Here is a 27390-nt window from a genome sequence, read left to right as displayed (position 1 = left end):
TTTGGAAAGTTTTGAAATTAGATAATTGGGGTGGAAGCTACTTTATACGTAATGTGACACAAAAGTATACGGTTCGATGGATTAAACTTGTAAAAGTTTTATGTATCTAAACAAAAAACTTGTAAAAGTTTCATGAGTTTAGTCTTAACTCTTACAAAATTAATATGACGTAACTTTTTGATCAGGAATATAACATAATTAACCACCTGCAGTGGTAACCTTGGTCAAGTTGTTCAGTATGAAACCCTCATGTTAAGTGTTCGAGTTCTAATTCTCATTAGTTTGTTTCTAGCATGTTTAAGGAGTCTTCAGATTCGTGAGTATGCAACGGGAGGTTACTATGGCTTTTTTAGGATACTTTGGTGGATCGGTGGATCTCGATCCGTATACTGATTGTGTAGATATGTTAGTAACTTACTAACGTAACCTATGTGACTTGTTATATCAATCTCAATAATAACAATAATAATAATAAAAGAAATACAACATAATTTACACATCATACATAATTGTACTGAAATTTAGTAAATGCCATGTTTCATGCCTCCAAGTTAAAAAGTTGATGAAATATCTATAAATCGAAGAAATCTGAAAGGCAAACTTTTTAAATTCGATCTGGCATTGAATGCTAAAGCATTGAAATGTGCAAAATTTTAATACTGGACCACTGGTGGACACCAAAGTCCTCACAAAACAATAATAAACATCAATATGTAGCCAGTGTGAAGAAAATAACTTAACAATAGTACGTGGTGGGGATTAATTAGTGTCATTCTTGTTCTGACTAACACAAGCCCTAATATTCTTTCTTGACGAATTATATTGGTGAAAATAATTTTAACATATAGACATTACTTCAATTGTTCATTCATCAATTGCATCGCTTCATTAACGTGTAGAAATAAAATATATATGATAACAACAACTTAAATTTTAAAAATTCCTACAGGAAATGAAATATACGAAATACATCACACGTTAGTTATGTATCGAAATGCAATATCGAAATTTCCTAAATCCATAATTTTAATTTCTCTTGACGAACAAGAGATGGGGAACTATCTTTTTCGTCTCATAAATAAGCAAGAATTAAAATAGTTAGATCAATGATTTGGATTGATTAATTGATAGGCGAGTCAAATCTGCCTATTCTCAAATAATCCCTCTCATCGTGTATTGTGTGGGGAAAGTAAGAAGGAAGCTGCTGCTCCTTTTGTTTTCATTTAGGGTGAGAGAGAGATCGAGTGTTAGATCGGAATCAAAAGGGGCCTGTCAGATTGTGCCTCCCATGGCCAAATCTAGCACAAGAAAAATAGTACTAGTCAGAGAAGAAGAACAACAACGAGCTCAGATTTTATATTCTACTTGTTCATCTTCTTCTTCCCCACACGGGTTTCATTTTGTCTGTGGTTGCAGAACCGCCAGTTTCACTCTTACTCTCTTCCTTGTTTCCTCCCTACTCTTCACTTTCTCCGAGGCTTCTCGCCCCATAATCTCTGCCTCCTCCCCTTCCTCTTCCTCTTCTTCTCCCACCAACCCACCGACCCTCTCACCCTTTAAAACCCATCACGGTGTCCACGTTGACCCTAAAATCGTCACACTTGTAATAACCCTCTCTGCCTTACTCACCTCTCTGGTTTTAATCATGGCCCTGTTTAAGTGTTTTGGCTTCAAACTGAAACGAAACCAGAACCGTGTTGGAACCGCAATGGAAATGACCAACACCGAAACTGTCGACGATGTCGACGATGATGAGAACAAGAAGGGGGAGAGTGGCGTCAGGAAGTTCAGTTGGGATGAGATTGCGAGGTTCACCAACAACTTCTCGACGGTGATTGGATCCGGAGGGTACAGCACCGTATACTTGGCTCACTCGCCGGATTCCATTCACCGGTTTTGGGCTATTAAGATCCACAACGGCAGCGAGCGTCTCAACCAGGTGTTCAGACAAGAACTTGACATCCTTCTCCGTCTTGGCCATCAAAGCATCGTTAAACTTCTCGGTTATTGTGACGATCGAGGTGAGTTTCGTGTTCTAAATTTACAGAATAATCCGTAGATCATCATTGTATTGATATTTAGAAGTATCTAATTAATTCGAAATACTGATTAATTTTCTTGTTCATAACAGAGGAGGGTGCTCTGGTTTTCGAATATGTAGCAAACGGAAATTTACAAGAGATTCTTCACGGCGAAGAACAGAGTGTTCTGCCATGGAAGAATAGGATGCTAATTGCATATGAAATCGCACAAGCAATTGAGTATCTACACGAGAAATGCGCCTTGCAAATCGTTCACATGGACATCAAGGCATCCAATGTGTTGCTAGACAAAAACCTAAACTCCAAGCTCTGCGACTTCGGCTCAGCCAAAATGGGATTCTCCTCCACCGTGCAGCCGCCGTCTCCTGCGTTAAAGAAACAGTTTCTAATGATGGGCTCTCCCGGCTACACCGACCCTCACTACATGAGGACCGGCTTCGCGTCCAAGAAGAACGACGTTTACAGCTTCGGCGTCCTGCTCCTTCAGCTCGTGACGGGGATGGATGCCTTCTGCTCGGACAAGGGTCAGCTGTTGACGTCGATGGTGGGTCCCAGGCTGGTGGATGGCGGGGATATGGAGGAGGAGGTGGTGGCGGGAATGGTGGATAGTAGGCTGGGAACGGCTGGCGGGTTTGACGTGGAGGAAGCGAGGGCCATGCTCTCACTGGCCGCCACGTGCTTGCGGCAGTCTCCTACGCTCAGGCCATCTGTCACTCAAATTTTGCGGACAATCACCGACAGAATTTCCTCCATCGCGTTCGTAATAGAAGAGTCGCACCATAAATCAGTGAAATCATACTCGTAATTCAGGGCTAGACAGATGTAAAAATTGATCTACATGAAATTTTCAATAATGTTTCTGATGTAAATTTGTTTGACAAATTATAGAAGGAAATCAATCGTCCATTATTGCTTCGTAGAATAATTATGTGCAGAGTCTCTTTATTATGCGGTGTGTATCTATAAATACATCTAGGTAAATAATCAAAATTAAATGACATCATACATATACATAATGATTTTTTGTAAATAATTTATTTTGAATGGCTAAAATTACGTATTGTATACCAGAATTCGTGAATTATGTGGTCATTTTGATTTGTTAACTTCAAGCAGTCATACCAGACCAGTAAACTATAAGACTGACGTAACCTTAAACTCTCGAAGAGAAATACTTATGTGCGACAGTTGTGCCACGTGTCCGTGCGACAGGCCGACGGTCGTGCAACACATGTTTTTTTTTTTTTTTTTTTTTTTTTTTCACAGCAGCCCGCAGCAGCCGCTGCATTCTCCTCCAGTGAAGCTTCTTCTGTTTTTCTTCACCCTCGCCGACTGAAACCATCGCCAACCACGACGTAGATTCTACTCCGCTGCTCTCCCTCATTTCCAGCCCCAAATTCCGCTACCGCCACATCCTTTGAAACCCTACCCCTCCTCTCTCCGCTTTCTTCTTCCTCTCCACCTCTCCGGATCCCTCTCCTCTCCCCTCCATTCACTCCCGGAGCTTTGACGAGCCAAGATTCTCCAGAGAAAGGCAGAAGAAGCTTCGCCGGAGGAGAATGCAACGGCTGCTGTAGAAAAAAAAAAAAAAAACACGTGTCGCACGAACACGTGGCACGGCCGTCGCACCGAAGAATTTCTCACTCTCGAATTAGTGCAATCTGTTTAATAAGGTTGGGCATAAACTGAAAGAAATTAGGGTCCAACGTTTTGTTCATGATATTTTAAGAATATGATGCTACTTTGGCTGGAATTGTTGTTCTTTTGCTTTTAGCGTTTTCATTCGGATTCTTTAAAGTTCATGTCTATATCAGATATAAGAAAAGGAGATAGAGCTTCACATGTTTATATCCTAATTTGATATCTTTTTAATGCTTGTTGGCTATTGTCACCATCTTCTGCCATACTAGTTCTTTCCCTTTGAAGGGTTCTTCCATACTAGTATGTATTGGCTTTTTCTTGTTTTTTTTTTGAAGATGGTATTGCCTTTTCAATACACTGGAAAATATATAGCCAAAGTTTGCTCTCTAAACTCTACAAAGGGGTGCGGAGAAGAGTGATGGTTGAGGTAGAGAACAAAAAAGTAAAAAACAACAAACCAATTAGAAGTGATTTGGAGTATTCGCTAGACAAAGAATAACTGATATTCATAACAGTCAAATTAAGGTAAATTTATGTATAGATTAGTAGATTTATACATATTAGGAAGTACAAAATTTATTTTACTCACTAATTGTATTCACACCACAGTCATACAAGATCTTTAACGCTTCCTTATCTGGACGAAATGTTCAATACGGGAAATAAAAATGAGACTATCAAGAAATGAAAGAGAAATAACATTAACAACAGTGCATCGAACGAAGTCGGGCCACCGAGAAATGGAAGAGAAATAACATGAACGACAATGTACTAAACGAAGTTCGGACAACCAGAAAATGAAAGAGTAGAGCATGTGGAATGAATGTCGGATCACCGGAAAATGACCGAGTAACAAACATTCAAGGCCGAGAACACCAGAAGAGGTTGATTAGGTAACGCATCCGATACAAAGGCTTCAATCGCCATTGGGCTTTAGATCTAGCCCAAATAAATTTGGCGCCCAGACAAAAGCCCTCTAGTACACTGTGCAAATGATCCTCTTTCTCAATTATCTTTGCAATCTAGAATGGAGAGTGGGAGTGTGTATATCCCCCACACAAGTCCAGAAGCTCACTGCGATGATGGCGTCGGCCACTCTCAGTTTCTCCAGGGTTTGCTTCTCCCAACACCATTCCACTATTCCCAGACCCAAATCTTCTCACGCGTTTTCAAATCCTAATCCTTTCCGCTGCGACTTCATTGCCGGAAATAACGCGATCAGTCTCCGAACCAGGCCCACCAAGGCAGCTTCCAATCCCCGTCGTCGGTTTTCGTGCACTTCTAACTTGGCGGAGTATGCCCAGACTACCTCCGCCGTTTATGGATTCCTCCTCCTCAGCGGTGGCTTCTTTGCCTGTAAGCTCATCCTCACTACTTCTATAAATACTTAACTTTTTTCTTTTCTTTTTTTGGGTAAAATTGAAGGTGAATTTTTCGCCGGCAGATACTAGGACAGGAAGCAAAGGGTCACTTATTGGAGGTCTTTCAGGAGCAGCTGTAATGGCCACTGTAAGAGTCTTTGTTTATTTGGGACTTAATTTTTATAATTTGTGTCTGTTTTACCACGCTTTGTGTTCAGTAATGTGGACAATCGCTCGCTTATGTTACTAGGCTTAACTCAAAGGATTGGTTGATAATGTGCCAACTTTACTGTCACTTGATGTCAACCAATTGCAACAGGTCTAACCAACAGTATTGGACTCTAAACTACTGCTAGTTTATGAACCTCTGTGCTGTCTATGATAGTCTATCAGATTAAACGTATTAGTTCCCTCTTCCCTGTATAACTGTATTGATCATAATGCATTTGAAACATTACATTTCTGGCTTTCAGCCAGTAACGCCTCTACTGTACTAACCATGTGAAGAGAGAATACTTGCTCTTTTTCTCTGAAAAATGTACAAGCACTTTAAATTGTAAAAAGCTCCCACTCGATGTATTGATTTGATTAAATGGAGTCCTGAAACTTAGCATCTAACCTTATCCAAAAGGACCTGGCAAAATGTATCGCTGGACTTTATAAATAGGGTCCGGTTCCTAGGACATTAGATTTGACACTAATTTTGACACCATTTATTGACCATTAGATTTTAAAAAATTTAATGGTCTAGATCAATTTAAATATAATGTCTGCTAATTATAAAAACTGACATGACAAAATGATGTGGCATTTTCTAATTTTATAACAAAACAAACTAAAAGAAAAGAAAAGAAATTCAGAAGCTAAAATCTTAAACACAATATCGATGTGTGCGATAAAAAAAAGAAGAAAAAAATAAGAACGCAAGACGCAGAAACAGAAGAATACAAACCCAGAAAAAGAATAAAAGAAAGAACACAGAGGAGCAAACGAACCATGAGAGGCCAGTTCTCTAGTGTAAATGTCCCTTTATAAAAGTAATGCTTCAATTGTCATAGATTATTAAATGGTAATTAAGTGATCCATGAGAGGCCATGTTTGCAACATTGACATGATTCATGAACACCATACTACTCAAACATGAGAAGCTAGCAGACAAACCATGTCAACCATGGCTTAGATTAATATGTTTGTGGTATGTTATTTTACAAATTGGTTCGTTTGCTCGTGTGTGTTCTTTTCTTTTTTTCTGGGTTTGTGTTCTTCTGTTTTGCGTCTCGTCTTCTGGCATTCATTTTTTTTTTATCGCACACATCAATATTGTGTTTAATTAGTATTTCAAACTAGCTGAAAATCATCCATTTGTTATTCATGTTGTTCTTCACTTCTTCGTCTTCTCAAACTAATATCAATCTTTATCAGTCTGGAATAAAAAAGCTCACTGCTGTTCTATACCCAAAATTGAACGCCAAGATGATATTGCTTCTCTTATAACTTGGCTTCCAGCCGATAACCTTTTTCATTGTTAATTTGTTCGGGTATATATGTTAGATTGAGAGGAGATCGGATATGTTGGATTGACCAAAACTCAAAAGAGATTTGACAATTGGGAGACGGGAAAAATGGGTAGAAGAAAGGGTTATGAGTTCTTCGAGATTGAGAATTTCGGGCAAATTAGAAAGGGTTTAAGATTTTAACTTCTGATTTTTTTTCTTTTCTTTTAGTTTGATTTGTTATGAAATTAGAAAATGCCACATCACTTTGCCACGTCAGTTTTTATAAGCTAACATTATATTTAAATTGATCTAGACCATTGAATTTTTTAAAATCTAATGGCTAATAAATAATGTTAAAATTAGTGTCAAATTTAATGTCCCAGGAACCAGACCCAAATAAATAACATAAATTTAAGATGTGAAATAACTAGATATCCCACCATTTCAGATATCTTTGGTTATGCTTCCTGGAATTAGTAATCCTGATCCTGGGGCTTTTTATATTAGCATCTAAGTGGCGGAACCAAAATCCAGCGTATTCCCTTGCTGTTTCTGTTTTTTTTTTGTTTTTTTTTAATAAACTTTATGTCTTTTGGAAAGAAAGAGCTTTCTGTTGTTTTATCATGTTCTCACCAACTGCAAGTCTGCAACTGTGTTGTTTGTGGGTTAAGTCCAAAATATTGCACAAATATTGATTGTGATTTTTGAATAATGTTTATGAGTCTTATCCTCTGAGAGTCTGAGTATACGTATGATAGTTAATATAGTTCAGCTTGTTGGCATGAGGAAACGTTTGCCAATGTATTAATCTTTGGCTTCTGGTTACTTGTAGGCTTATTATTTGATGCAAAAACCAGAGACTGAAGCTCTTGGTGATGCCCTTGGCTTTGGGTCGGCATTCCTTTTTGCTTCTGTATTTGGTATGCATATGCCTCGATCAAGATTGTTGCAATGCCATGTATTGAATAACAATTGCTTGCACCAATACTGAACTAACTGTTAATTTCTTTTCAGGAATACGATTAGCAGCTACTCGGAAATTTGCTCCTGCAGGCCCTCTCTTGGCTCTTTCCCTAAGTGCACTGGCTGTGTTTATAACAGCATACCTTCAAGATAGTGTCACTAATCTTTAGTTCTGTCCTATAGAGATGCTTCTTTGTAACTGAGAAATCGTGCATTTCTTGTTGATGTAGTAAAGTTGTAAACAAATTTTGAAGTCAATCTTTGTGTTCTATAACTGCTTCTTCCTCTTTTTCTGGATTTGAAGTTTTGACTCACTGCTGACGTTTTTCTTCAAGTATGAGTGCTTCTGTTCTCAGTTCCCACCTCCATTATACTCACTCCAGTGACTCCACCCACCTTGCACTCCTAACCATTTTTCAGTTTTATATAAAAAGAAAACAGACCTTGTTGCTCACCACAGATGGTGCTGAGCAATGTGGAAATAGAAGCATCTCTGCATCTGGCCCTTTGCTTGCATGGTTGTACTAGTTCTTGACATTGCTTATACAATAATCGACGCATTATGTCTCTACATTCTACTTCATTATTATACGGTTTCCACAGAATTATGAAAGAAAATAGTATCTGAAAGTGCATGATTTTAAGAAGCTAAACTTTGACTTGATTGCTTTTCCTATCAGCACAAGAACTCTATCAAACTTGGCCGATTCTTCCTAGTTATATCTGTTTGGCTTTACTGACTAACCAAAAGATGTTAGCGTCCAGTCGAACACTGAATAACCTACAAAAGTTTATCTGGTTGAACATTGTTATGTTGTAAAAAATCATCGATCTAAATCATTTGCGGAACATAACTGTAATCTGACAACGTATCATGTCATATCATCTCGCATGTACGTCTCACTTTGATTCCGATTAAGGGATTCAAATCACCTAAGTTATGCAATGTAACATGAATCATTATGTAGCTCAATCAAAAAGGGTTCCCCTCCCCCTCCCCCTCGCCTAATTGTAAGAGCATTCTAGAGTGGTTTGTCCAATCAAAAAGATAGTTTTCAGAAAGCTTGAAGGTCCTTTTTTGTTGGCATCCACCGACAAATTTGGCAAATGCCTATTGATGATTCATGTCCACGTTGACTGGTGATCGAGAAAACGAAACACACCAGATTCATATAATTCAGAGACTTCAAAATGTATAAAAGCATCAGAAACTTCTGGATCGAACAGAAGTGATCAACTGTTGGGGTTATTGCTTGGTTCATCATTTTGATAATGGCTGGCAATAACCCATAAAGTTTATGAACGTCAAAAAAAGCAGAAAGAGGAAAATGCATGAGGCTAGGCCATGGACCTTCCTCTCAAGAGTTGAGAGAATCATTTGGATTTTGGAGTATCTTCTACTCAACAATCACCGTCCTAAAGTTTATGCCACACAAACTAAATTATTGAAAAGCTTGAATTGAATTGAAGCTAGCTAGCTACCTTAGCTTTTTTTGCCAAGGGAATCAGTACGTATATAATAGTCAACCCTTCTTAGCTTTCTCATATGCAATCATTCTAGTTCAAAATCTAAAGGAACTCCTGCACTTCACCAGTCCAAAGTGATCTTATGGGATACGTGGGACATCAGAAATATGAATGTCAATACTATACATAAATGAACCACCCACTATATAATTGCTTTTGGTTTTGAAAGAAAGAGAGAGAGGGGTTGGGATTTTGTCTGATCCTTTCATGTCTTAATTTGTATGAGTTTTTGATAAAGAAAAAATCCCTAGCTGCAGCTCTAACAATGGCTGAGGTTTGCATCGGGGAACAGAAAGGAAGAATGGGGATTTTATTTTGAGACTTTAAGACCATCTAGCTAATTCCCAACTTTTTTTCAGCTAGCCCTCCCAAAAGGCACTACTCCACTAAGTTTTGTCTACAAGTGAGTAGTGACTGATCAAGTAATGAAACATTGAGGGACTTGTTAAACCAATATTATTGGGAGGAAATAGATCATTCAGTGAATTGGAGAGAACAAGATTGAGGGTGTCCCAATCCAATTGGATCTGTGTTTGGCCTTTGTGGTGTAATGTCTGTATAAAACTTATTCTCAAACGTAAAAGCAAATTGGAGTTTCACTGAGGATGTACTTACATACACTTACAGTAACTTTGGGATGTGAAAGTATTGTTCATTTGTTCAACTTGGGGATGTTCATCATGGGGTCTGTTTAGAGTTTTCACTAGCTCATATATGGAGAAGCATCTCATCTCGTTTGACCTTTGCAACAGATCTCCTGTGGGATTGAGAACAATCTGATGCAAATTAACAGTATCCAATTCTTATTTTCTCTCACTACTTAAGGTTCCTAGGCAGCTGATCAACCAATGCAACTTTGATAAAGAAAAGAGAAGATATAAAAGAATAACCAAACTGCTCGACCAAGGAATCGAATGAAAAAATCGTAGTCTAGAGCACACAGAATTCCATTATACACATGCATGATGATGCAACCACAGACACCCTGGTGGAGCTGGAGATCGATCCTTTTATATAATCTATATACCTGTTTGATGCTACCAAGTTAGCTGAGCTCGGTAATCAAGAGCCTAAGAATGTGATTAGCAACTTAGTTATCAAGTATTCTCTCTGATTATTCTTCTTGTTCAAACAAACAAACATTACTTTTATTTAAAATTTAAAGTACTTAGTACGTACGTAGGAGTAGATTAACCCCATTATCTGGTTCATCAGGAATCTTCACATGCATGATGAACCAGCATTGTGTCTTAGTTTAATAAAGCTCCACTCGAACCCAGAAGCTAGCAAATTTATTAGAATAAAAGGTGCTGGCGCTCTCTTGATCGATAGGTTCCCATCATATGAACTTTTATAATTAAGAAGCAAAATAGTACTTATTAATGAAAGTAATTCAATCATTCTAGTGGTTTTTTTCCCCCATATTCATCATTGAAGGGTTTTTTTATAGGTATATATATACTCCTGCTCTGGCCATGTTAATTTTATGGGGTTTTTATGCAATGTAAGATATGATCGATCATGTTTATGATTCTAATCATAATCATGTTTATGTATGAAAGGATCGATCAGTCACTCATCACCACGTCTAGGGTTAAGAAAGTGTTCTTTTAAAGTATTACGAGATAAACTACTTAAAAGGGTCTTTTATATATGATACATAGCTGTCGATCTTAACTTCAACAAGCTAGTATTGGTAAATTCGCAAGCTTACTTGCAATACAATCTAACTATATTCTTTGAATTGAAGTTTAATTGGAATAAATTAGAGTTTGACTAATTAAACACATGATATATGGGAGATTTTTGTGTTGTTTTAAAATGTTAACGATTGACTACATGAAATTGTTCATTTAGTCGACATTTAGATTTGGGACTTGGGGAGGAAGAGGCCGGCTAGTTGACTCACACCCTTGTACTTATAAGTGTTAATTAGGGGCTTAGGAATTTTGGGACTTTACAATGAAACCAATCTATAACTAGCTATGCTTATTTACAGTAGTAGCTCCATTTTTCTATTGGAGTTTTGTTCATCATATATCAAATCTAGTACGTGATCGATGTCCGATCTTAAACTTCGTTGCAATTAATTAAGTAGTTTTGATCCTAAGAAAACCCAACAAATCGATTATGTATGTGTTTCGGATTTGGGAATGAAACAATTAATCAATGTTCATTTGCTTGCAGATCTAAACAGCTAGCTACACTGTTACGTACGCAATGCAAGAAGGTAAATTAACATCGAACTTGTACCTGTGGACGAATTATATATACACAAGTATATAGATAAAAGGAAAAATAATGAAAACGAAGGAAGCACGAAATCATGCATGTACCGACAATGAGAGAGACGACTTTTTGAAGATATATATAGCTATAACAAGAACAAGGGGTAACTAAGGCCTAAGGGTACGTAGAGCAGCGGCTATAGCTCAACTACGGTGGCCTAGCTAGCTAAGGCAATTTGGCAACGAAGCATCTGCGTGACTTTTTCCGCGACCTCGGTGTGTAGAAGAACTTTCAATAAACTACATGTGAAACGAAACGAGGTGAAAACAATGATGCTGAGCTCGAAGAGTGAAAAAAAACTCGTCCAGATACACTTCTAAACAGTAGTTGATTGGTTTTGTAACAGAGAAAGTCTCATTGTGATCGATTTGTTTAGTGCATGATTGAGAGAGGGTGGTATTATTATACTGCAGAGGCAAAACTGAAGGAGCTGCCCAGTTTGATTAGAGGGCCATGTGTGGGTCGTGCCCTAGTCATGAAAGATGCCTCTAAGCCAATGGAAGTGAGAGTCAATGAAAATGAATTATAAAAAGCGTGCATGAAATGTCGGTTTTACGCAATTCTGTTACTTCGGGGCCAATTAGCGATTCTCCCATCCTTCAAATTAATCATCCTTCTTGTGCATCTAGCTAGCTAATTACCTCTTTACTGTCATGATGAGTGTCATCACACGCCATTATACGTATTGCATTTTCTTAAGCCTATATGTTTTCAACGGTCTATTTCATTTTTGGGAGTGGGACTTGTTTGATTGAGATACAGTACTGTTACTATGTATAGTTGTATCAATTTTCTGGTCTCTACTGATAGGAAGCTTCATAAGCAGGTGTGCTATATGCTTCTGTTATCTAGCTAGCTATATGAAGTAATATATAAAAAGTTATTCCAACCTAGCTAAACTTACACATCAACTAAAATAAGGTCATTTTTCTGTGGTAAACACTATAGAGAGAATTGATTCTACCAATAAAGTACCGAACATATATAGAGTCTCTAACTATAAAGAACTTAATCTGTCTTTGCAGATTCAAATTGATTTTACAAATTTATTGGACTCTAAATTTTCTATTTTTTTTTTAATATCAAATAAACAACTCAAACGTTACGACTAGTCATTCATGAGTCAACCTCACAACCTCGATCTCACATTCAAAAGTATAGAGAGAATTGATTCTACCTATAAAGTACCGAACATATATAGAGTCTCTAACTATAGAGAACTTTATCTGTCTTTGCAGATTCAAATTGATTTTACAAATTTATTGGACTCTAAATTTTTATTTTTTTTTAATATCAAATAAACAACTCAAACGTTACGACTAGTCATTCATGAGTCAACCTCACAACCTCGATCTCACATTCAAAAGTAAGACGATGAGCATATGATATTCGGCGTTAATCTTCTTATTTGATCAAAGAAAAATGAATTAAATTTAGTTTAGCTCCCTAATCTTTGATGTCAAAATCAGTTCAGTCCTGCAACTTTTTTTAAAATCAGTTCGCCCCTTTAACTTTTTTTAAATTCAGTTTACCCCTAATCTTTGATGTTAAAATCAGTTTAGTCCTGCAACTTTTTGTTAAAAATGGGTCCCTTGTCAATTTGGTGACGTCATATTTTAAGGGAAATTCAAAAATTAGACAAAACTGATGTGTTTATGAAAGTTGAAGGGGCGAATTGATTTAAAAAAAGTTACAAGACTAAACTGATTTTGCCACCAAATATTAGGGAGGTAAACTGAAATTTTTTCAAAATGAATTAAATTCAGTTTACCCCCCTTCAAAATAAAACTAATAGAAGAAAAATTTTACAATGTGTTAATGCATGTGAATGATGTGATGCATCAACTTTGTAAATTAAGTTCTCAAACTAGTAATATTAGTCCTCGAAGTTGTAATATGAGTCCTTAAAGTTGTAAAATTTTCTAGTTACAACATTAGTAATCATGTGTCCTTAAAGTGATAATTGAGTCTTCAACGTGATTAAAAAAAAGTTATTACAACTTTGAGGACTCATATTACAACTTTGAGGATTCAATTACCACTTTAAAGACAAATGGGGCTAATGTTGTAACTAATTTTTTTTTTACAACTTTAACCACTCATATTACAACTTTGAGGACCAATATTACTGTTTTGATGACTCATTTTACAACTTGAGAACAAAATTGATGCATCACATGTATCGACACACTCTAGCCTTACCCTAGAACCATCAAATGCTCAACATAAAAAAGTAATCTATGAGACTTTTAATCAATAGTGCCAAACACTACTACTACTAAAGACACTTATGATATGTATTAAAAAACAAAAAACATTTTGGGACCTCTAATAGCAATGTTAGCGCTTCAGAAATTGCAATCACAACATTTCACAAGGAAAAACAGTACTTCTCCATCAAAGAATGCAAAACTACAAGTAGAATATTTGCTAGACAGATCTTCAAGACCGCTTTCTGGGTGGCAAGTGACTCTTGCATTATGCAAAAAAGAGACACAAGCTGTTAAAAAATTATGAAGCTTGCCATTGACTTTTCCCCTAAACTATTATCAAGGTCCCCGGTTGGAGCCTGCCTTGGGACTTTGCCATGTCTCGGTTTGTGTATATATAAACCCTCGATGCACCTCGCCTTTAATCAAACACACTTGCAGTTCATAACTCCCTACCTAGCTCCTTTCACAGTTCATCTTGTTTCTCTCTTCCCTCCAATTAAACGTCATCCTCCTCCATCTGCAGCTCACCTCCATTATTGTAATCTCTCTCTTCTTTTGTTCCATTTCAGTTTCAATTTCATCATCAGCCCCTGCATTTCTGTACCTTCAGTTTCGAAACCTGGATCTCTTCGTTTCCGTCATACTTCCTTGATCAAAACCACAAAAAAAGCATTCCCAGCATGTAATCTTAGCCCTTTCCAAACAATCAATCCCAGATAACCCAATTCCAGAAAAACCCAAAAAAAATTGTCCTTTTTCTATGAATCAATAGTCATATCTTATCTTCATTCATAGTGTTCTAACCTGGCTCTCTTCCCCTCTTCTATTCCGTAGAAACACATTTATAAAAACATTCACAGCATGTAACTTTAGCCTTCTAAAATCCAAGTTCTTCATCAAAAAAAAAAAAAAAAAATTTGATTTGTAGATTTTCATCCATAGGAATTCTCAGTTATCCGTACTTGGTGTTAGTTACTCTGGCCAGGATCACAGAGCTCGTGTAACTACATCTTTATAAAAACCTTCAAATTATGTAATCCAAGTTCTCATTCCTATAGTCCAGTTCCTCAAAAACCAAAAAAAAAAATTGTATTTTGTTTTTTTAACTTAGCTAGAAATGCCGGAATACGAACCTGGAACGCCACCGGTGTCGGCTCCTCCAACGCCGGGAACTCCAGCTCCGCTGTTTTCAGGACTGGTCGGAAGAGTGGACTCGCTGTCGTATGATCGGAAGTCAATGCCGCGATGCAATTCCTGCTTGCCTGTGAATGCTCCCACGTGGGGTCAACCTCACACGTGCTTCACCGACTTCCCGTCTCCCGATGTCTCTCTCACCCGCAAGGTACGCGCGCTATTCTCTCCTCGCTTATCACTGTAATTTGTTTTTCCCGGCAAAAATTACAAAGTTATAGTTCTTCTTCGTTCTTGTTTCGTCATTATTTACCTGCAACTTTTGACTACGAGTCGGTCGGGAATTTTATTTCTTTTAGCCAATTGGCTGGCTAATCAAACGTTTTTTAATAAATAATCTCACGTATCAGTTTCAAATAATTACTGTTAAAGAGTCTGACATGTTAGGTTGTCGAAACGTTATTTTTCTTCCTTTCGGTTACATCCAATGGTATTGATAATAGAACTTCAAAAATGAGGTGAAAGCACTGTGCGCTCGATTTGCAATGGAAAATGTTGAATCGAGGCGCATTGGTGCATGACTTTTCGAACAAATCTTTTCCCTCTACATCACTCATTTTCCCACTTTATATCTTTTCTCCTTTTCACTCCCGAGTTGACATCATACAGCATTAATATTAGAGTTAGAAATTGATCCAGCACCATTGGAAGTTCAGAACAAAAGTTTTGCTCTTTGTATGGTTGATGAATAATATAACTACTTAATCAATTTTACTATGAAATCAAAAGAAAGACATTCTTCAGTGTAATTGTAGCCATAATCTAGTTAGACATAACCAATAAACTAAAAAAGTTCAATTAATTTAGACGTGTTTTTAACTTTCTATAAGCTTCGAAGCCAGTCACTGTTATATTTTAGTTTGCATATCTATGTTCATGAGGTTGAACATTGAAACGCACGGAACCCTTTATAAATATTCCTCAAAGATTAAATGGAAGAGACATTCTAAATACTCGTCCTCTGTTTTTAATTTCATTGGTTTTGGCCTTTTGGGAGATTCTTGAACGAGTAATATATATCACACGTTTCATCAGCAGAAACTTTAAAATTTGTATACCCAAGTTCTTATTATTTACAGGGTTTGTCTATCGTACCATATTTACATGTCACATCTGTTTGGTGCTTAAATTATTTTTTCTTATGCATTATTGTTAGTTGAAAAGTGCGGCGTTTGTTAACCCATAACAAGAACAGTGAAGTACTGAAGCGTTTACTAAGTGATTGAAATATTCACTTGAGAATTACAAAAGGACAAAAAAAATTGTCATAAACTAATCTGTTAGCTAGCAAGGTATAATTCCTTGTTGATTACCAGGATAATCAAGTTTATGAGGTTAATTTGTCTGTACTCTGGTAGCTAAGCTTAATATACAAACGAAGAAGAAAAACCCAAAAAATAATTTAGGTTCTTTTGTTTTAAATGATATCGTTTCACCTGCTCCAGGGGGGCCTCTCCTTCTCTAACAGACTTGGTCAAATATTTACAAACTCAGTTTCGAATAAAGATATTGAACGCATGCATGTACGTCGTGTATGAGGGTGTCTGTATTATCCTCGTCATCGAAAATAAGCATGACAGCCTAAATCTATCACAATACAACTGCCTTCTTCCTACCGCCGCCATTATAATATGCAGGTCGGTTATGGAAAAGGTTCTGTTGGGGAGTTTTCAAATTGGATTTAATTTATAATTAAATTCAGTTTACCTTATCATGGTTTAGAGGTGAATTTATGTTAGTTTCTAAACTTTTAATTTCATCAGATTACCTCTGAGCTTTTGTTTTTCTGGTAATTTAGCTCCTCAACCCCTAAAACGTCATCACATGTTATCAAATTTCAACGTTCCAATTAGACAGAGCATGAGTGATAGGAGACGGCAGACAAAAAAAACAAGAGCTTGGGGGGTAATTTGATGAAAGTGAAAGTTTAAGGACTAACATGAATTTACCTCTAAACCACAGTGGGGTAAACTAAATTTAATTCTTTAACTTAATTTAGGGGATTAATGTTCAAGTTCTTAGCAGCTGCTTAGTTTTCAATGCAACTAATTAAAACCGGTTGAGCGCAAGTTTGGTCCCTCTTATTTTCTTGCTAACATATGTAGGAGGACCATGGTGGAAAAACTATATATGAAAGGAAGTCCACTCTCCTGAAATGTAAAACTCTTAAGCTATGAAAGCTCTAGTAGTAAATAGGTGAATTGTAATTTTTTCGGACGGCTCAAATTGAACTCTTAAACACATCCACGGGTTTTCTTTCTGTTTTCCTTTTTAATCTCTTTGTTTTTGTTTTTCTCATACATGAGATCCACGGCATCCATCCAATGTGCGAAGCACTTTTCAAGAATTCTTCAATGTCTACCATCCTTTTAGAGTTTTAGGGATGGTGGGCCGTGAACATGATGAACTAAGAAAAACCAAAAGCAACCCCAAGATATATATCATGCACTATATTAATCAAAATCTCTTTTGTTGCCATGAAATACATGTATGCATGATTAAAGTATAAGAAAATGTTTTGTTGTAATTACATGATTTTACATCTAAACCGAACACGCTTGGTTCGATCTTCTTTTAGCTCTATACAGCATAATGGGAGCTAGCTAGGGTTGTGATGGTGTTATTCATCGCTATATGTGTGTGTGTATGCAGATTGGAGCTGAGTTCGTGGGAACATTCATCCTGATGTTTGCTGCTACCGCCGGACCAATCGTGAACCAGAAGTACAACGGAGCAGAATCCCTAATCGGAAATGCAGCATGCGCCGGACTCGGAGTGATGATCGTGATTCTTTCTACGGGCCACATCTCTGGCGCTCACCTCAACCCTTCTCTCACCATTGCCTTCGCGTGCCTGCGTCACTTCCCATGGACTCAAGTCCCTGCCTACATAGCCGCCCAGGTCTCGGCGTCCATCTGTGCTTGTTTTGCTCTCAAGGGTGTCTACCATCCGTACATGTCTGGCGGAGTCACGGTGCCTTCTGTGAGCGACGGCCAGGCTTTTGCTCTTGAGTTCATCATCACCTTCAATCTCCTGTTCGTTGTCACTGCTGTTGCCACTGATACTCGTGCGGTGGGAGAGTTGGCTGGTTTAGCTGTTGGGGCGACTGTGATGCTAAACATTCTCATAGCTGGGTTAGTCTCTCTCTATCTCTACATTTCTCTATCTCTTTCTACTTATTCATCGTATCTCTTACGTAATTTTCTTTCAAATGTATTAGATAGACTTACCCCACTAGCACACCTTACGTGTCTTGATCATAACTTACAGCTTACATCCATAATCCATTCCAATATATTCTTAAGTTTTCATTCAATAGCACAAAAATCTTGAAATAAGAACTTCGTCTCCAAGTTACTGTCTTTGACAATGAAATTTAAGTTAAATGTCATAAGTACTTAGAACATGGTGTAATTCTTGATCTATAACTTGTATTTCAAAAGTTGGCATCTTGGATTTTTAATTGTTGTTGGTTAAAATATAATTGTGGGTTGGTGGATGCATGAGTGTGCTTTATCTTAGTTTATGAAATGTAATAATGGTTTGAAGACAACCTCTTATGATGACAAATCTAAAGCTGTGACAATTTCTTGTATAATGCCCAATAGAATCACATCTGGAGTATGCATAATGCCTAACACAACCAAACGAAAGCTTGTCGTAAATTTGGATTTGTTGGGGTTAGTTGTCATGAAGCCTTGAACCCTAGCAAGCTAGGCAATTATCAGGGTTGTGACTCCATGCTGTCAACACGTCACATATCAGGGTTAGTTGTTGGTTTTCTTATCATTTTTAACATTTAGGGTTTTGGCCTCTTACTCCTACACTGAAACAAGAAAAGATTCCGGACAGATGAACATTATCATTTTGGTACTATCTATATTACTTCTGGACATCTGAATTCACCTTACTTAGCTAGCTACTTGGTCATGTCACTCATGTGTTATATAAATTCCTTGCTCTTTCACTTTCATATTTTACTGCGCCGAAATGATGTATAATTATAATGTGACAGGCCATCAAGCGGCGGTTCGATGAACCCTGTGCGAACTTTAGGCCCTGCCGTGGCCGCCGGAAACTATAGGGCATTGTGGATATACCTGGTAGCCCCCACACTCGGTGCACTGGCCGGAGCCGGAACCTACACTGCCGTGAAGCTTCAGGGCGATGAAATAGGAGCTCCGGCTCGTGAGGTCAGAAGCTTTCGCCGCTAACTAATCAGGGCGAACACCAGAAACCTTGTGTATAGATATACAACATCGTACATTAACTCTCTTGGCATTCCGGCCGTCGCGTGCCCCCCAAGTTCATCCGACGAGCCTCGAGTTTCATAAGATGATATGCAACGATGGTATGCGAGAATTTCTGGTTCCATAATAATGATCATAGTGTGGTGTGTATGCTAGACGATTTTATGTTGTGATGTGAGAGATTTGAACTATAGACTTTACAATAAGGGCAGGGGGCAATGCAATAGAAGGATGTGACGCAAAGTAGTCTATGCTTTGGGCCCTTTGATTCTCATTGCTGTAACTCTGTAAAGCTATATGTATTTATATATGTGCTTGTGCTCAATCAGTGTTGGTGTGCTTGTAGCCTATCTATGTCCATCATCTCAGAAAAGGTCCTTTGTCGACGATGGAACGTCTTCTTTGAAAATTTGGATGGTAAGTGTTTGTCCGGGGACCCCGTGAGTAGACTTTGGATTTTGGCTTTGTTGTATTGATAATGCTTTCATTAATAAACTGCAGAATGATTTGATGCATGCATGTTCCTTCTTCCTTGTAGCTAGTTTTGGCTATGATATATCATATATCTGCTTCCATTTATCGTTGTTTGAATAAAAGATAAATGATGACAGAAGTAACAGAACGTATTAGTCTATTCGAGCTAATTGACAACTCCATTTACATGGTTTTAGGACATAATGGAATGAGAGATCACTCTTTTGCCCAATAAAATAAAATAAACAGAAAATGTCCATTAGCCCAAAATGTGAAGATATTTTTCCCACAAACATAATCCGATTCTAAAATCCGATCAAAATATTTTCAAAAGCAAAATCTGATTCTAAAATTCCATCAACCCTGTATGCTCTTAGAGTCTATTCGCACTAGCAAAATGTTCAACTTTTTCATCTCTCTCTCTCTCTCTCTCCTCCCAGGAGAAGGTTCAGACGCCGTCGGGTGCAGGGATACTGCTACTTCCCCGGTGAAATTGGTTCAACAAGCTCAATGTCGCTGATAGTTTGATCTATGTTCCGAAATCTATATCAGTCAATGTGGTTGGAGATGTTGAGAAAACTGGTCATAACTGGGGTAGTACTGTGCCTCAAACGTTTCAATAAACCCTATAGTCTATTCGAGCTAATTGACAACTCCATTTACATGGTTTTAGGACATAATGGACTGAGAGATATTCTTAACACAAGAAAATAAGCCAATTAATCTAGTTCTTTAAGAAAGATTGGCCTTTCACTCTTGTTATTGACCTTCCTCTTCATCTTCATTCTCTTCGTCTTCACTCACTTCATCTTCGTTCTCTTGGCCTTCACTCACTTCATCTTCATTCTCTTCGTCTTCACACAACACTTCATCTTCATTCTCTTTATCTCACAACAAGAATATGGAGCAAAGACCACACAAAGAGTGTGGCCTTTAGAGGTGTTGCAATCCACTCTTGTGTGGCAATTTTCTCCTCATCTTCACATTAACCCACACTTGCCACACATAATGAATAATGCAACACCTCTAAAGGCCACACTTCTTGTGTGGCCTTTGCTCTATATTCTTGTTGTGTCTTCACTCACTTCGTCTTCACTCACTTCATCTTCACTAACTTCATCGACATTTTCATCACTTTCTTCGGATTCTTTTGAACCAACCTCCTTGTCTCCCTGGACAGCCTCCCCTAAATACCATAAAACAGCACGAGGGATAATCTCATCACGAATGACCTACACAAAAATAATGAGAAAAACAACACATTAACAAAGAGTTCTGTATTACAATAGGTCAAGCAGACCTCAATCATACTAGAGGGGTTGATGACTAAAACCATTATAGTAGAATATTGGTCTCATTAAGTAATAAACACTATGAAAACTCACCCAATGTAATAATCTCGTTTCATCTCTTCTATGAGTCTGTACTGTTAAGATAAAGATAGAAGTCGAATAAGATAAAACTGCGAGCCTCTTGCAAAAAAAAAAAAAAAATTACTGCAAAATATCTTACAGTATTTTCATCAATTGGAATGGGATTGAAAAAGTTGAAGAAACTATCATATTCTCTTGTCAAGCAATTTCCGGGATACCATTCAATCTCTATCCTGCATAGCGCCAACTCTGAGTCAAATTTATTGAAGTAATACCAACAACCATGTCTTAAGGCAGGAGACAAACTTACCCGGATGCTTTCTGTAGAATGGTTTCGTATTGATCAAGAAACTCATATGTCTTGGTCAGAAAAGGGTTCTGAAAGAAAGGAAGTATGAACCCCTTAAAGTCATCTTTCCTCAACCACTTGATGTCTGTAAGATACTTGAGAGCCTCTCCATCAGGAACACTAATCTATTTCCGAAATATTAGAGAATAAGTAATTTTAACAAGCATGTTAAAACACATTAAAAGGAGTGACATTATGTACAATCACCAACTCCTCACCTCAGCATCTAGCAACTCATGGTTTGCCAAAGCATGGAGCCAGAAGTTAGGCACACCTTTCTCAGCTGCCACAATCAGACATGACAAATAATAGCAATCAATAACTAGTAGTCTATTATTGTCGCAAAGTAAGTGACATATATTAAGGTCAAGAATGTACCTGCATCAACCTCTTGATTTACTACTTCAGAATCCTTGACCGAATTTTCAGCTTCAACAACACCATTTACAATCCCGTATCGCTGGAAAATGATAAACATCAAGAATCTTTTATAATTAAAGAAAGGAGCTAGGTGAAAGTAAGCTTTACCATTCTCATGATAGTCGTACCAGCTCAAGAAATACACACACACACACACACACAAACACACATATATAGACAAGCAGCATGATACCTCATTGTACATGTTGTTATACGCTTTCTGATAGTTGGCTTCAAGTTCTGCTCTTACCCTGTAAAACTGTGCCTTTAATCTGTCATGATCTTTCTGCAAGTTGAGTTACCCTGTAAAACTGTGCCTTTAATCTGTCATGATCTTTCTGCAAGTTGAGATAGTCTTTGATTAAGTTCAGATGTTGAAATAATGCATGAAATGTTAAGTAATATACTCATCGATCGCATGCATGAGTCCAAGGGCAATAGAAATATATACCCTCATATAATGAATGAGCTACTGTTTTGAGTAATCCGATATGCAAAAGGTAGGAGAGTTAACTACCTGAATTCTTTTAAGAAGTTCAACTCGCTTTTGGACATCCTGTGATAGGCTCTTAAGGAAATCTTCATGCCCTGATGCCATCTCTTCAAACTGTTCTAGCATAGCCTCTCCCGTAAACCATGAAACAGCACGAGGGATTATATCATCCCGAATGATTGATCTGCAAAAAGATATATAATGCCAATAACAGAATAGTCAACAAAGTACTTAATTCCTAAGTCCTCAAATGTTAAGAAATTAAAATTAATGATCTTACCAAAAAAAAAAATAGTTAAAACGATCAGATTAGACATTTGTGCATGTTCTTTTTTTTTTCTTTTTAAAAAAATAATAATAAAATTCATTGCAACCTCATTACCGGTAATATATAAACTCACCCAATTAAATAGTTTCCTTGCAATATATCTTTGAGTTTTAGGTCCTGTTGAGAAAAAAAGAAGAAGATGAGATAAAAATACACCACGAACAATTAGTCAAAATGAAAATGAAATAAACCTTTCAAAAATGGTTGTCTTATTTTACAGTCATCATGGGCTTCGGGTGGACTAAAGATATCGAAGAAACTTCTACGATTTCCAGGTCTACGTTTCTTCAAGCGATTTTTGGAAGTCCACTCAATTTCAGTCCTATAAATTAAGCAGGTACCAGTGGTCGATTTAAATACACACCACCATGAACATAAACGAAATAAGAGTGTTTAGCATTCTAAGAAGTATGAACCAAACTCACCCTATTATTTTCTCTATAATGAATTCATCTTCATGAGTCATATGATATGTCACGGTCAGAACAGAGTTTTTGAAGAAGGGGTTGGGACGAAAGTAGAACTCGAGTTTGAAAACCTTAAGGTTAGTCCTTAGCCACTTGATGTCCACAAGATGTTTGAGAGCTCCTTGATCATAGTCTTTAATCTAATAAAAATCACATATTAGAGCAGCTACTGATTTCACATACAAGTTAAGATGCAAATCAAAATATGGTCTCACCTCTTTGTCTAGCACATAAATGGCGTTCATAGCATAGAGCCAAAATTCGGGAATCCCTTTTTCTGCAGAAATACATAAAACACTTGTTCACAAAATAAAACAACATATATAACAAGGTCAGGTGGAAGAGTGAGCATTACCTTCTTGATTTGTTCTTGCTGATTCAGAATCAGTAGTTTCTCCAATTCCGTTCACGACATTGTATCTCTAACAAGAAAAATTTTCAACTTGTTTTAATTTATTTTAAATAAATTTTTCAACTATGTTTTTTAATCCAGGCTAGTTTGAGCGATATGATACCTTTTCGTAGAAAGGCCGATAGAGTTTCTCATATTTAGCTTCAAGTGCTCCTCGATCCTTGTAAAACTGTGCCTTTAACTCATCATGGTCTTTCTGCAAGGGATCACAAAGCTTCAAGGCTAGGGTTTTTCATATGAAAAAAAGAAAAGAAGATATATTCTTATATTGATCAACAACTAATAACAATAATACTATTACCTGTATCTGTATAAGATGCTCAATGCGCCTGCTGGTATCCGGTGGGAACCTTTGGAGCTGCACCAAAAATGAAAATAAAAAAGAAATTAGAACAAAAGGCGTAAAGGTGAGATTCATTTACAGCTTTACTTGGGGTAAAGCAGGCAAGCTACTCACCTTGCTTGGATTAAGGGCTGGTTGATCATCTCCGTTCCCAACTGTGTTACAATAGGATTCATGCAAGAATGTGAAAAACCAATACCAGACTAAAATATCGTATCAGAAGACCAATAGGTGGATGATGGGAGACGGGAGTACCACAAGAGCCGAGATCAGACACGTGCATGTCGTTGCTCATTCTGATTGCCACGCAGAGGGAGAGGGCGAGAGAAGTAGAAGACTAGAAGGCGGCAAAACAAATTAAGAGTGTCAAACCCTAGCTTGCTCACATCTCCTTAAAAAACTTAACACCTATATATCAAAAATCTAATAAATGTTTAACCAATATGGTTGATGAGAATGTTTAATTGCTCGGTCATAGATATGGAATAACATCCATGTATATAAATGTAATAAATTACATGCAATTTTGGCAGGGAGTGACCGCCGTGTGTGTCATTGTGCACACAGCGGAACGGCGGCAGCGATAGTGTTTCCCTCTATGTTTCATGATTTCCAGTAGTTACGAATCTCTGAGCATGTTTGTGACTGCTATATATGTGGGAATTAGATGAATTGGAGAAGGATTGTGTTGTGTTGTTTGGAATGAAGAACAATAGTGTTCTTGTATTCATTTTTGGATTCAAACTTGAGATTGAATTGATTTGAGTGCTTGAATTCCAGAAATTGGAAAGTTGAGTGCTTTTGTGTTCTGTTAGTATGAAGGAGCAATAGCAGTATGTAAGTCGTTGTTAATACATACGTGTTATGTATTCATCTTATGTAGTTGTTATGAAGAATAGCGAGATTGATGGATTTTGTAATGATGTAAACATGCTTGCCGAATTTGAGTTGTGGATTGTGTGAGAATGGTAAAAGGACATTTTGTTGTTGTGAATTTGGGAATTCGTTGGGAAGCATGTTTAATTATTGTGTGATTTTTGGTGCTACCTTTCATGCCTATGGGTGTGTTTGTGCTATCATTGGTTTGTTTGACAATCAACCCGTTGTGGGTGCAAGTAGAATCAGTTCTAAGTTGATATGTGGTGTGAGTGGAGGTCATGACATGGTTCATTAGAAGCTTTGTGGTGTGTGATGGTACTATGGGTGTCCATAGTAGTTGTAGTGTGATCATTTTGTTTGTAACGACAAGTTATATGAGAAGTGTGGGTAGGAAAGAGCGAGTGGATGGTTAGATTTGGTTATTCGAGTCTGTGTAATTTGGTATTGAGGGTTGGAAGAACCTTGTTGTTTTGCTGTCCAGAGTTTGGGTGTCTAGAGTAAATTTTGGGTCATTTTGATTCCTTGTTTGTTATGTTTAAGATGATTTTGTGTTCTGGAAGTCTGTTGCTTTCTGTTCTGAAGCTTTAGAACTTGTTTTGTTACTTCAAAAAGTCGAATTAAAGCTTCCAAAACCAAGTCTCGTTCTTGCTGTAAATTTCCAGAATTCTGCAGAAAAGCTGATTTTCTTGCCTACTTTGAGGCATGATATCTTTCAGCTCAGGCTTTTGTTTTGAAATCTGAAAATACCTTGGTAAAGCTCATATATCCATCATTGAGTGTGATAAATTTCACATGTTTTGGTTACCTTTTGGTGTGACAAATAGCTTGTCAAAAACAGTAGCAGCCTCAGCAAAACTGAGTTTTCTGGATTTTCAGATTTTGCTCCAACTTTGCAAGATCATAACTTTCTATCCAGGGCTTTGTTTTCAAAACTCAAGCTATGTATTTAAAGCTTGTAGTACCATCTTTAAAATAGGCTAGGGTTCAGTAATTTTAGTTGGAGTTGAGTGGGTAGAAATTGATGTCAAAGACGGCATCTTGCACACTATTTTTAAGTTTGAGTATGCTTCCTTGTTTTATGTTGAACTACGAGTGGCTTAATCCCTTTAAAAGGGTACGTAGGCAGCCCGATTAAGTGTTGGGTGCAGCCGCAAATTAACAAAATAAAAATTTAGGTTCCAAACGCGTCAAAAATGTTTGTTTGTTGTTTTTGTTTGATTATGAGATCTTATCTCATTTTCAATTTAGGATTCCCTTATTTATTTTATTCATTTATTTTTTTTAACACCTGGTCAGGGTGTTACAGTTGTTAAGTTTTTTAAGGAGATGTGAGCAAGCTAGGGTTTGACACTCTTAATTTGTTTTGCCGCCTTCTAGTCTTCTACTTCTCTCGCCCTCTCCCTCTGCGTGGCAATCAGAATGAGCAACGACATGCACGTGTCTGATCTCGGCTCTTGTGGTACTCCCGTCTCCCATCATCCACCTATTGGTCTTCTGATACGATATTTTAGTCTGGTATTGGTTTTTCACATTCTTGCATGAATCCTATTGTAACACAGTTGGGAACGGAGATGATCAACCAGCCCTTAATCCAAGCAAGGTGAGTAGCTTGCCTGCTTTACCCCAAGTAAAGCTGTAAATGAATCTCACCTTTACGCCTTTTGTTCTAATTTCTTTTTTATTTTCATTTTTGGTGCAGCTCCAAAGGTTCCCACCGGATACCAGAAGGCGCATTGAGCATCTTATACAGATACAGGTAATAGTATTATTGTTATTAGTTGTTGATCAATATAAGAATATAGCTTCTTTTCTTTTTTTCATATGAAAACCCCTAGCCTTGAAGCTTTGTGATCCCTTGCAGAAAGACCATGATGAGTTAAAGGCACAGTTTTACAAGGATCGAGGAGCACTCGAAGCTAAATATGAGAAAGTATTCTATCAGCCTCTGTACGACAAGGTATCACTGTGACTAGAATGGATTAAAAAATATTAGTTAAAGAAAAACAACCAGCTGAAATTATTTCTTTTTGCAGAGATACAATATTGTGAACGGAATTGGAGTAACTACTAGTTCTGAATCACCAACAACAAATCAAGAGGGTAATGCTCAATCTTCCCCCTTGTGATACACACACACACAAGTTTTATTTTGGGCATAATTGTCTTATGTACTTCTGCAGACAAAGGGATTCCTGAATTTTGGTTCTTTGCTATGAAAGGCTTAACTGAGACAAGCAAAATGGTGAGACCAATATATAATTTGTATCTTTAATATGTTCGTACGTAGTTTTAAGTTGAATGTGAAATCTATAGTTTTCTTATAAATTATTATTATTTTATTTAGATTCATGCCTATGATGAAGGAGCTCTCAAGTATCTTGAAGACATCAAGTGGCTTTGGACAGATAACCATAAGGGTTTTAAACTGGAGTTCTACTTTGGTCCTAACCCTTTCTTCAAAAACTCTGTTTTGACCCTGACATATCATATGACTGATGAAGATGAATCCATTATGGAGAAAATAATAGGGTAAGTTTGGTTCATATATCTCTTAGTGCAAGGTTTAGTAAACATTCTATTTTCATTTATGTGCAATGTTGTCTCTATTTTTGTTTACCTCGCGCTTTGTAGGACTGAAATAGAGTGGTCTTCTGAAGGTCGACACTTGAAGAAACGTAGAACTGGTAACCGTAGAATATTCTTTGATCTTTTTAGTCCACCTGAAGTTCACAATGACTATAAAGTAAGATGACCTTATTTATTTCTTTGAATTATTTCATTGATTTTGACTATTTTTTGGTATTATAATTTTACCCCATCTTCTTTTTTTTTCTTTTTCAATATATAGGACCTAAAACTCAAATATATGTTGCAAGAAG

At 37.2% G+C, this 27390-nt stretch overlaps 2 protein-coding genes across 2 annotated transcripts; both read left to right on the top strand.

The window, feature by feature from the left end:
• The first annotated feature begins 1188 nt into the window (after positions 1 to 1188).
• LOC101310852 (probable receptor-like protein kinase At1g49730-like) lies at positions 1189 to 7814 on the top strand. Its single transcript, XM_004309511.1, has 6 exons — positions 1189 to 2021; positions 2132 to 2829; positions 4664 to 5039; positions 5128 to 5192; positions 7373 to 7460; positions 7555 to 7814. Exons 1-6 carry the CDS (start codon positions 1289 to 1291, stop codon positions 7671 to 7673), a joined length of 2079 nt encoding a protein of 692 aa, XP_004309559.1. The 5' UTR covers positions 1189 to 1288; the 3' UTR covers positions 7674 to 7814.
• Positions 7815 to 13952: 6138 nt separating this feature from the next.
• LOC101315397 (probable aquaporin NIP5-1-like) lies at positions 13953 to 19488 on the top strand. The gene is made up of 3 exons (XM_004309445.1): positions 13953 to 14874; positions 17376 to 17857; positions 18739 to 19488. The coding sequence occupies exons 1-3, from the start codon at positions 14650 to 14652 to the stop codon at positions 18935 to 18937; spliced, it is 906 nt and encodes a 301-aa protein (XP_004309493.1). The 5' UTR covers positions 13953 to 14649; the 3' UTR covers positions 18938 to 19488.
• Positions 19489 to 27390: the final 7902 nt, after the last annotated feature.

This window comes from Fragaria vesca, unplaced genomic scaffold, assembly GCF_000184155.1.
Source record: "Fragaria vesca subsp. vesca unplaced genomic scaffold, FraVesHawaii_1.0 scf0512956, whole genome shotgun sequence".
Taxonomy (NCBI): Eukaryota; Viridiplantae; Streptophyta; class Magnoliopsida; order Rosales; family Rosaceae; genus Fragaria; species Fragaria vesca.
Note: the sequence above shows the minus strand (reverse complement) of the source record. Positions and strands in the feature narration are given on the sequence as shown.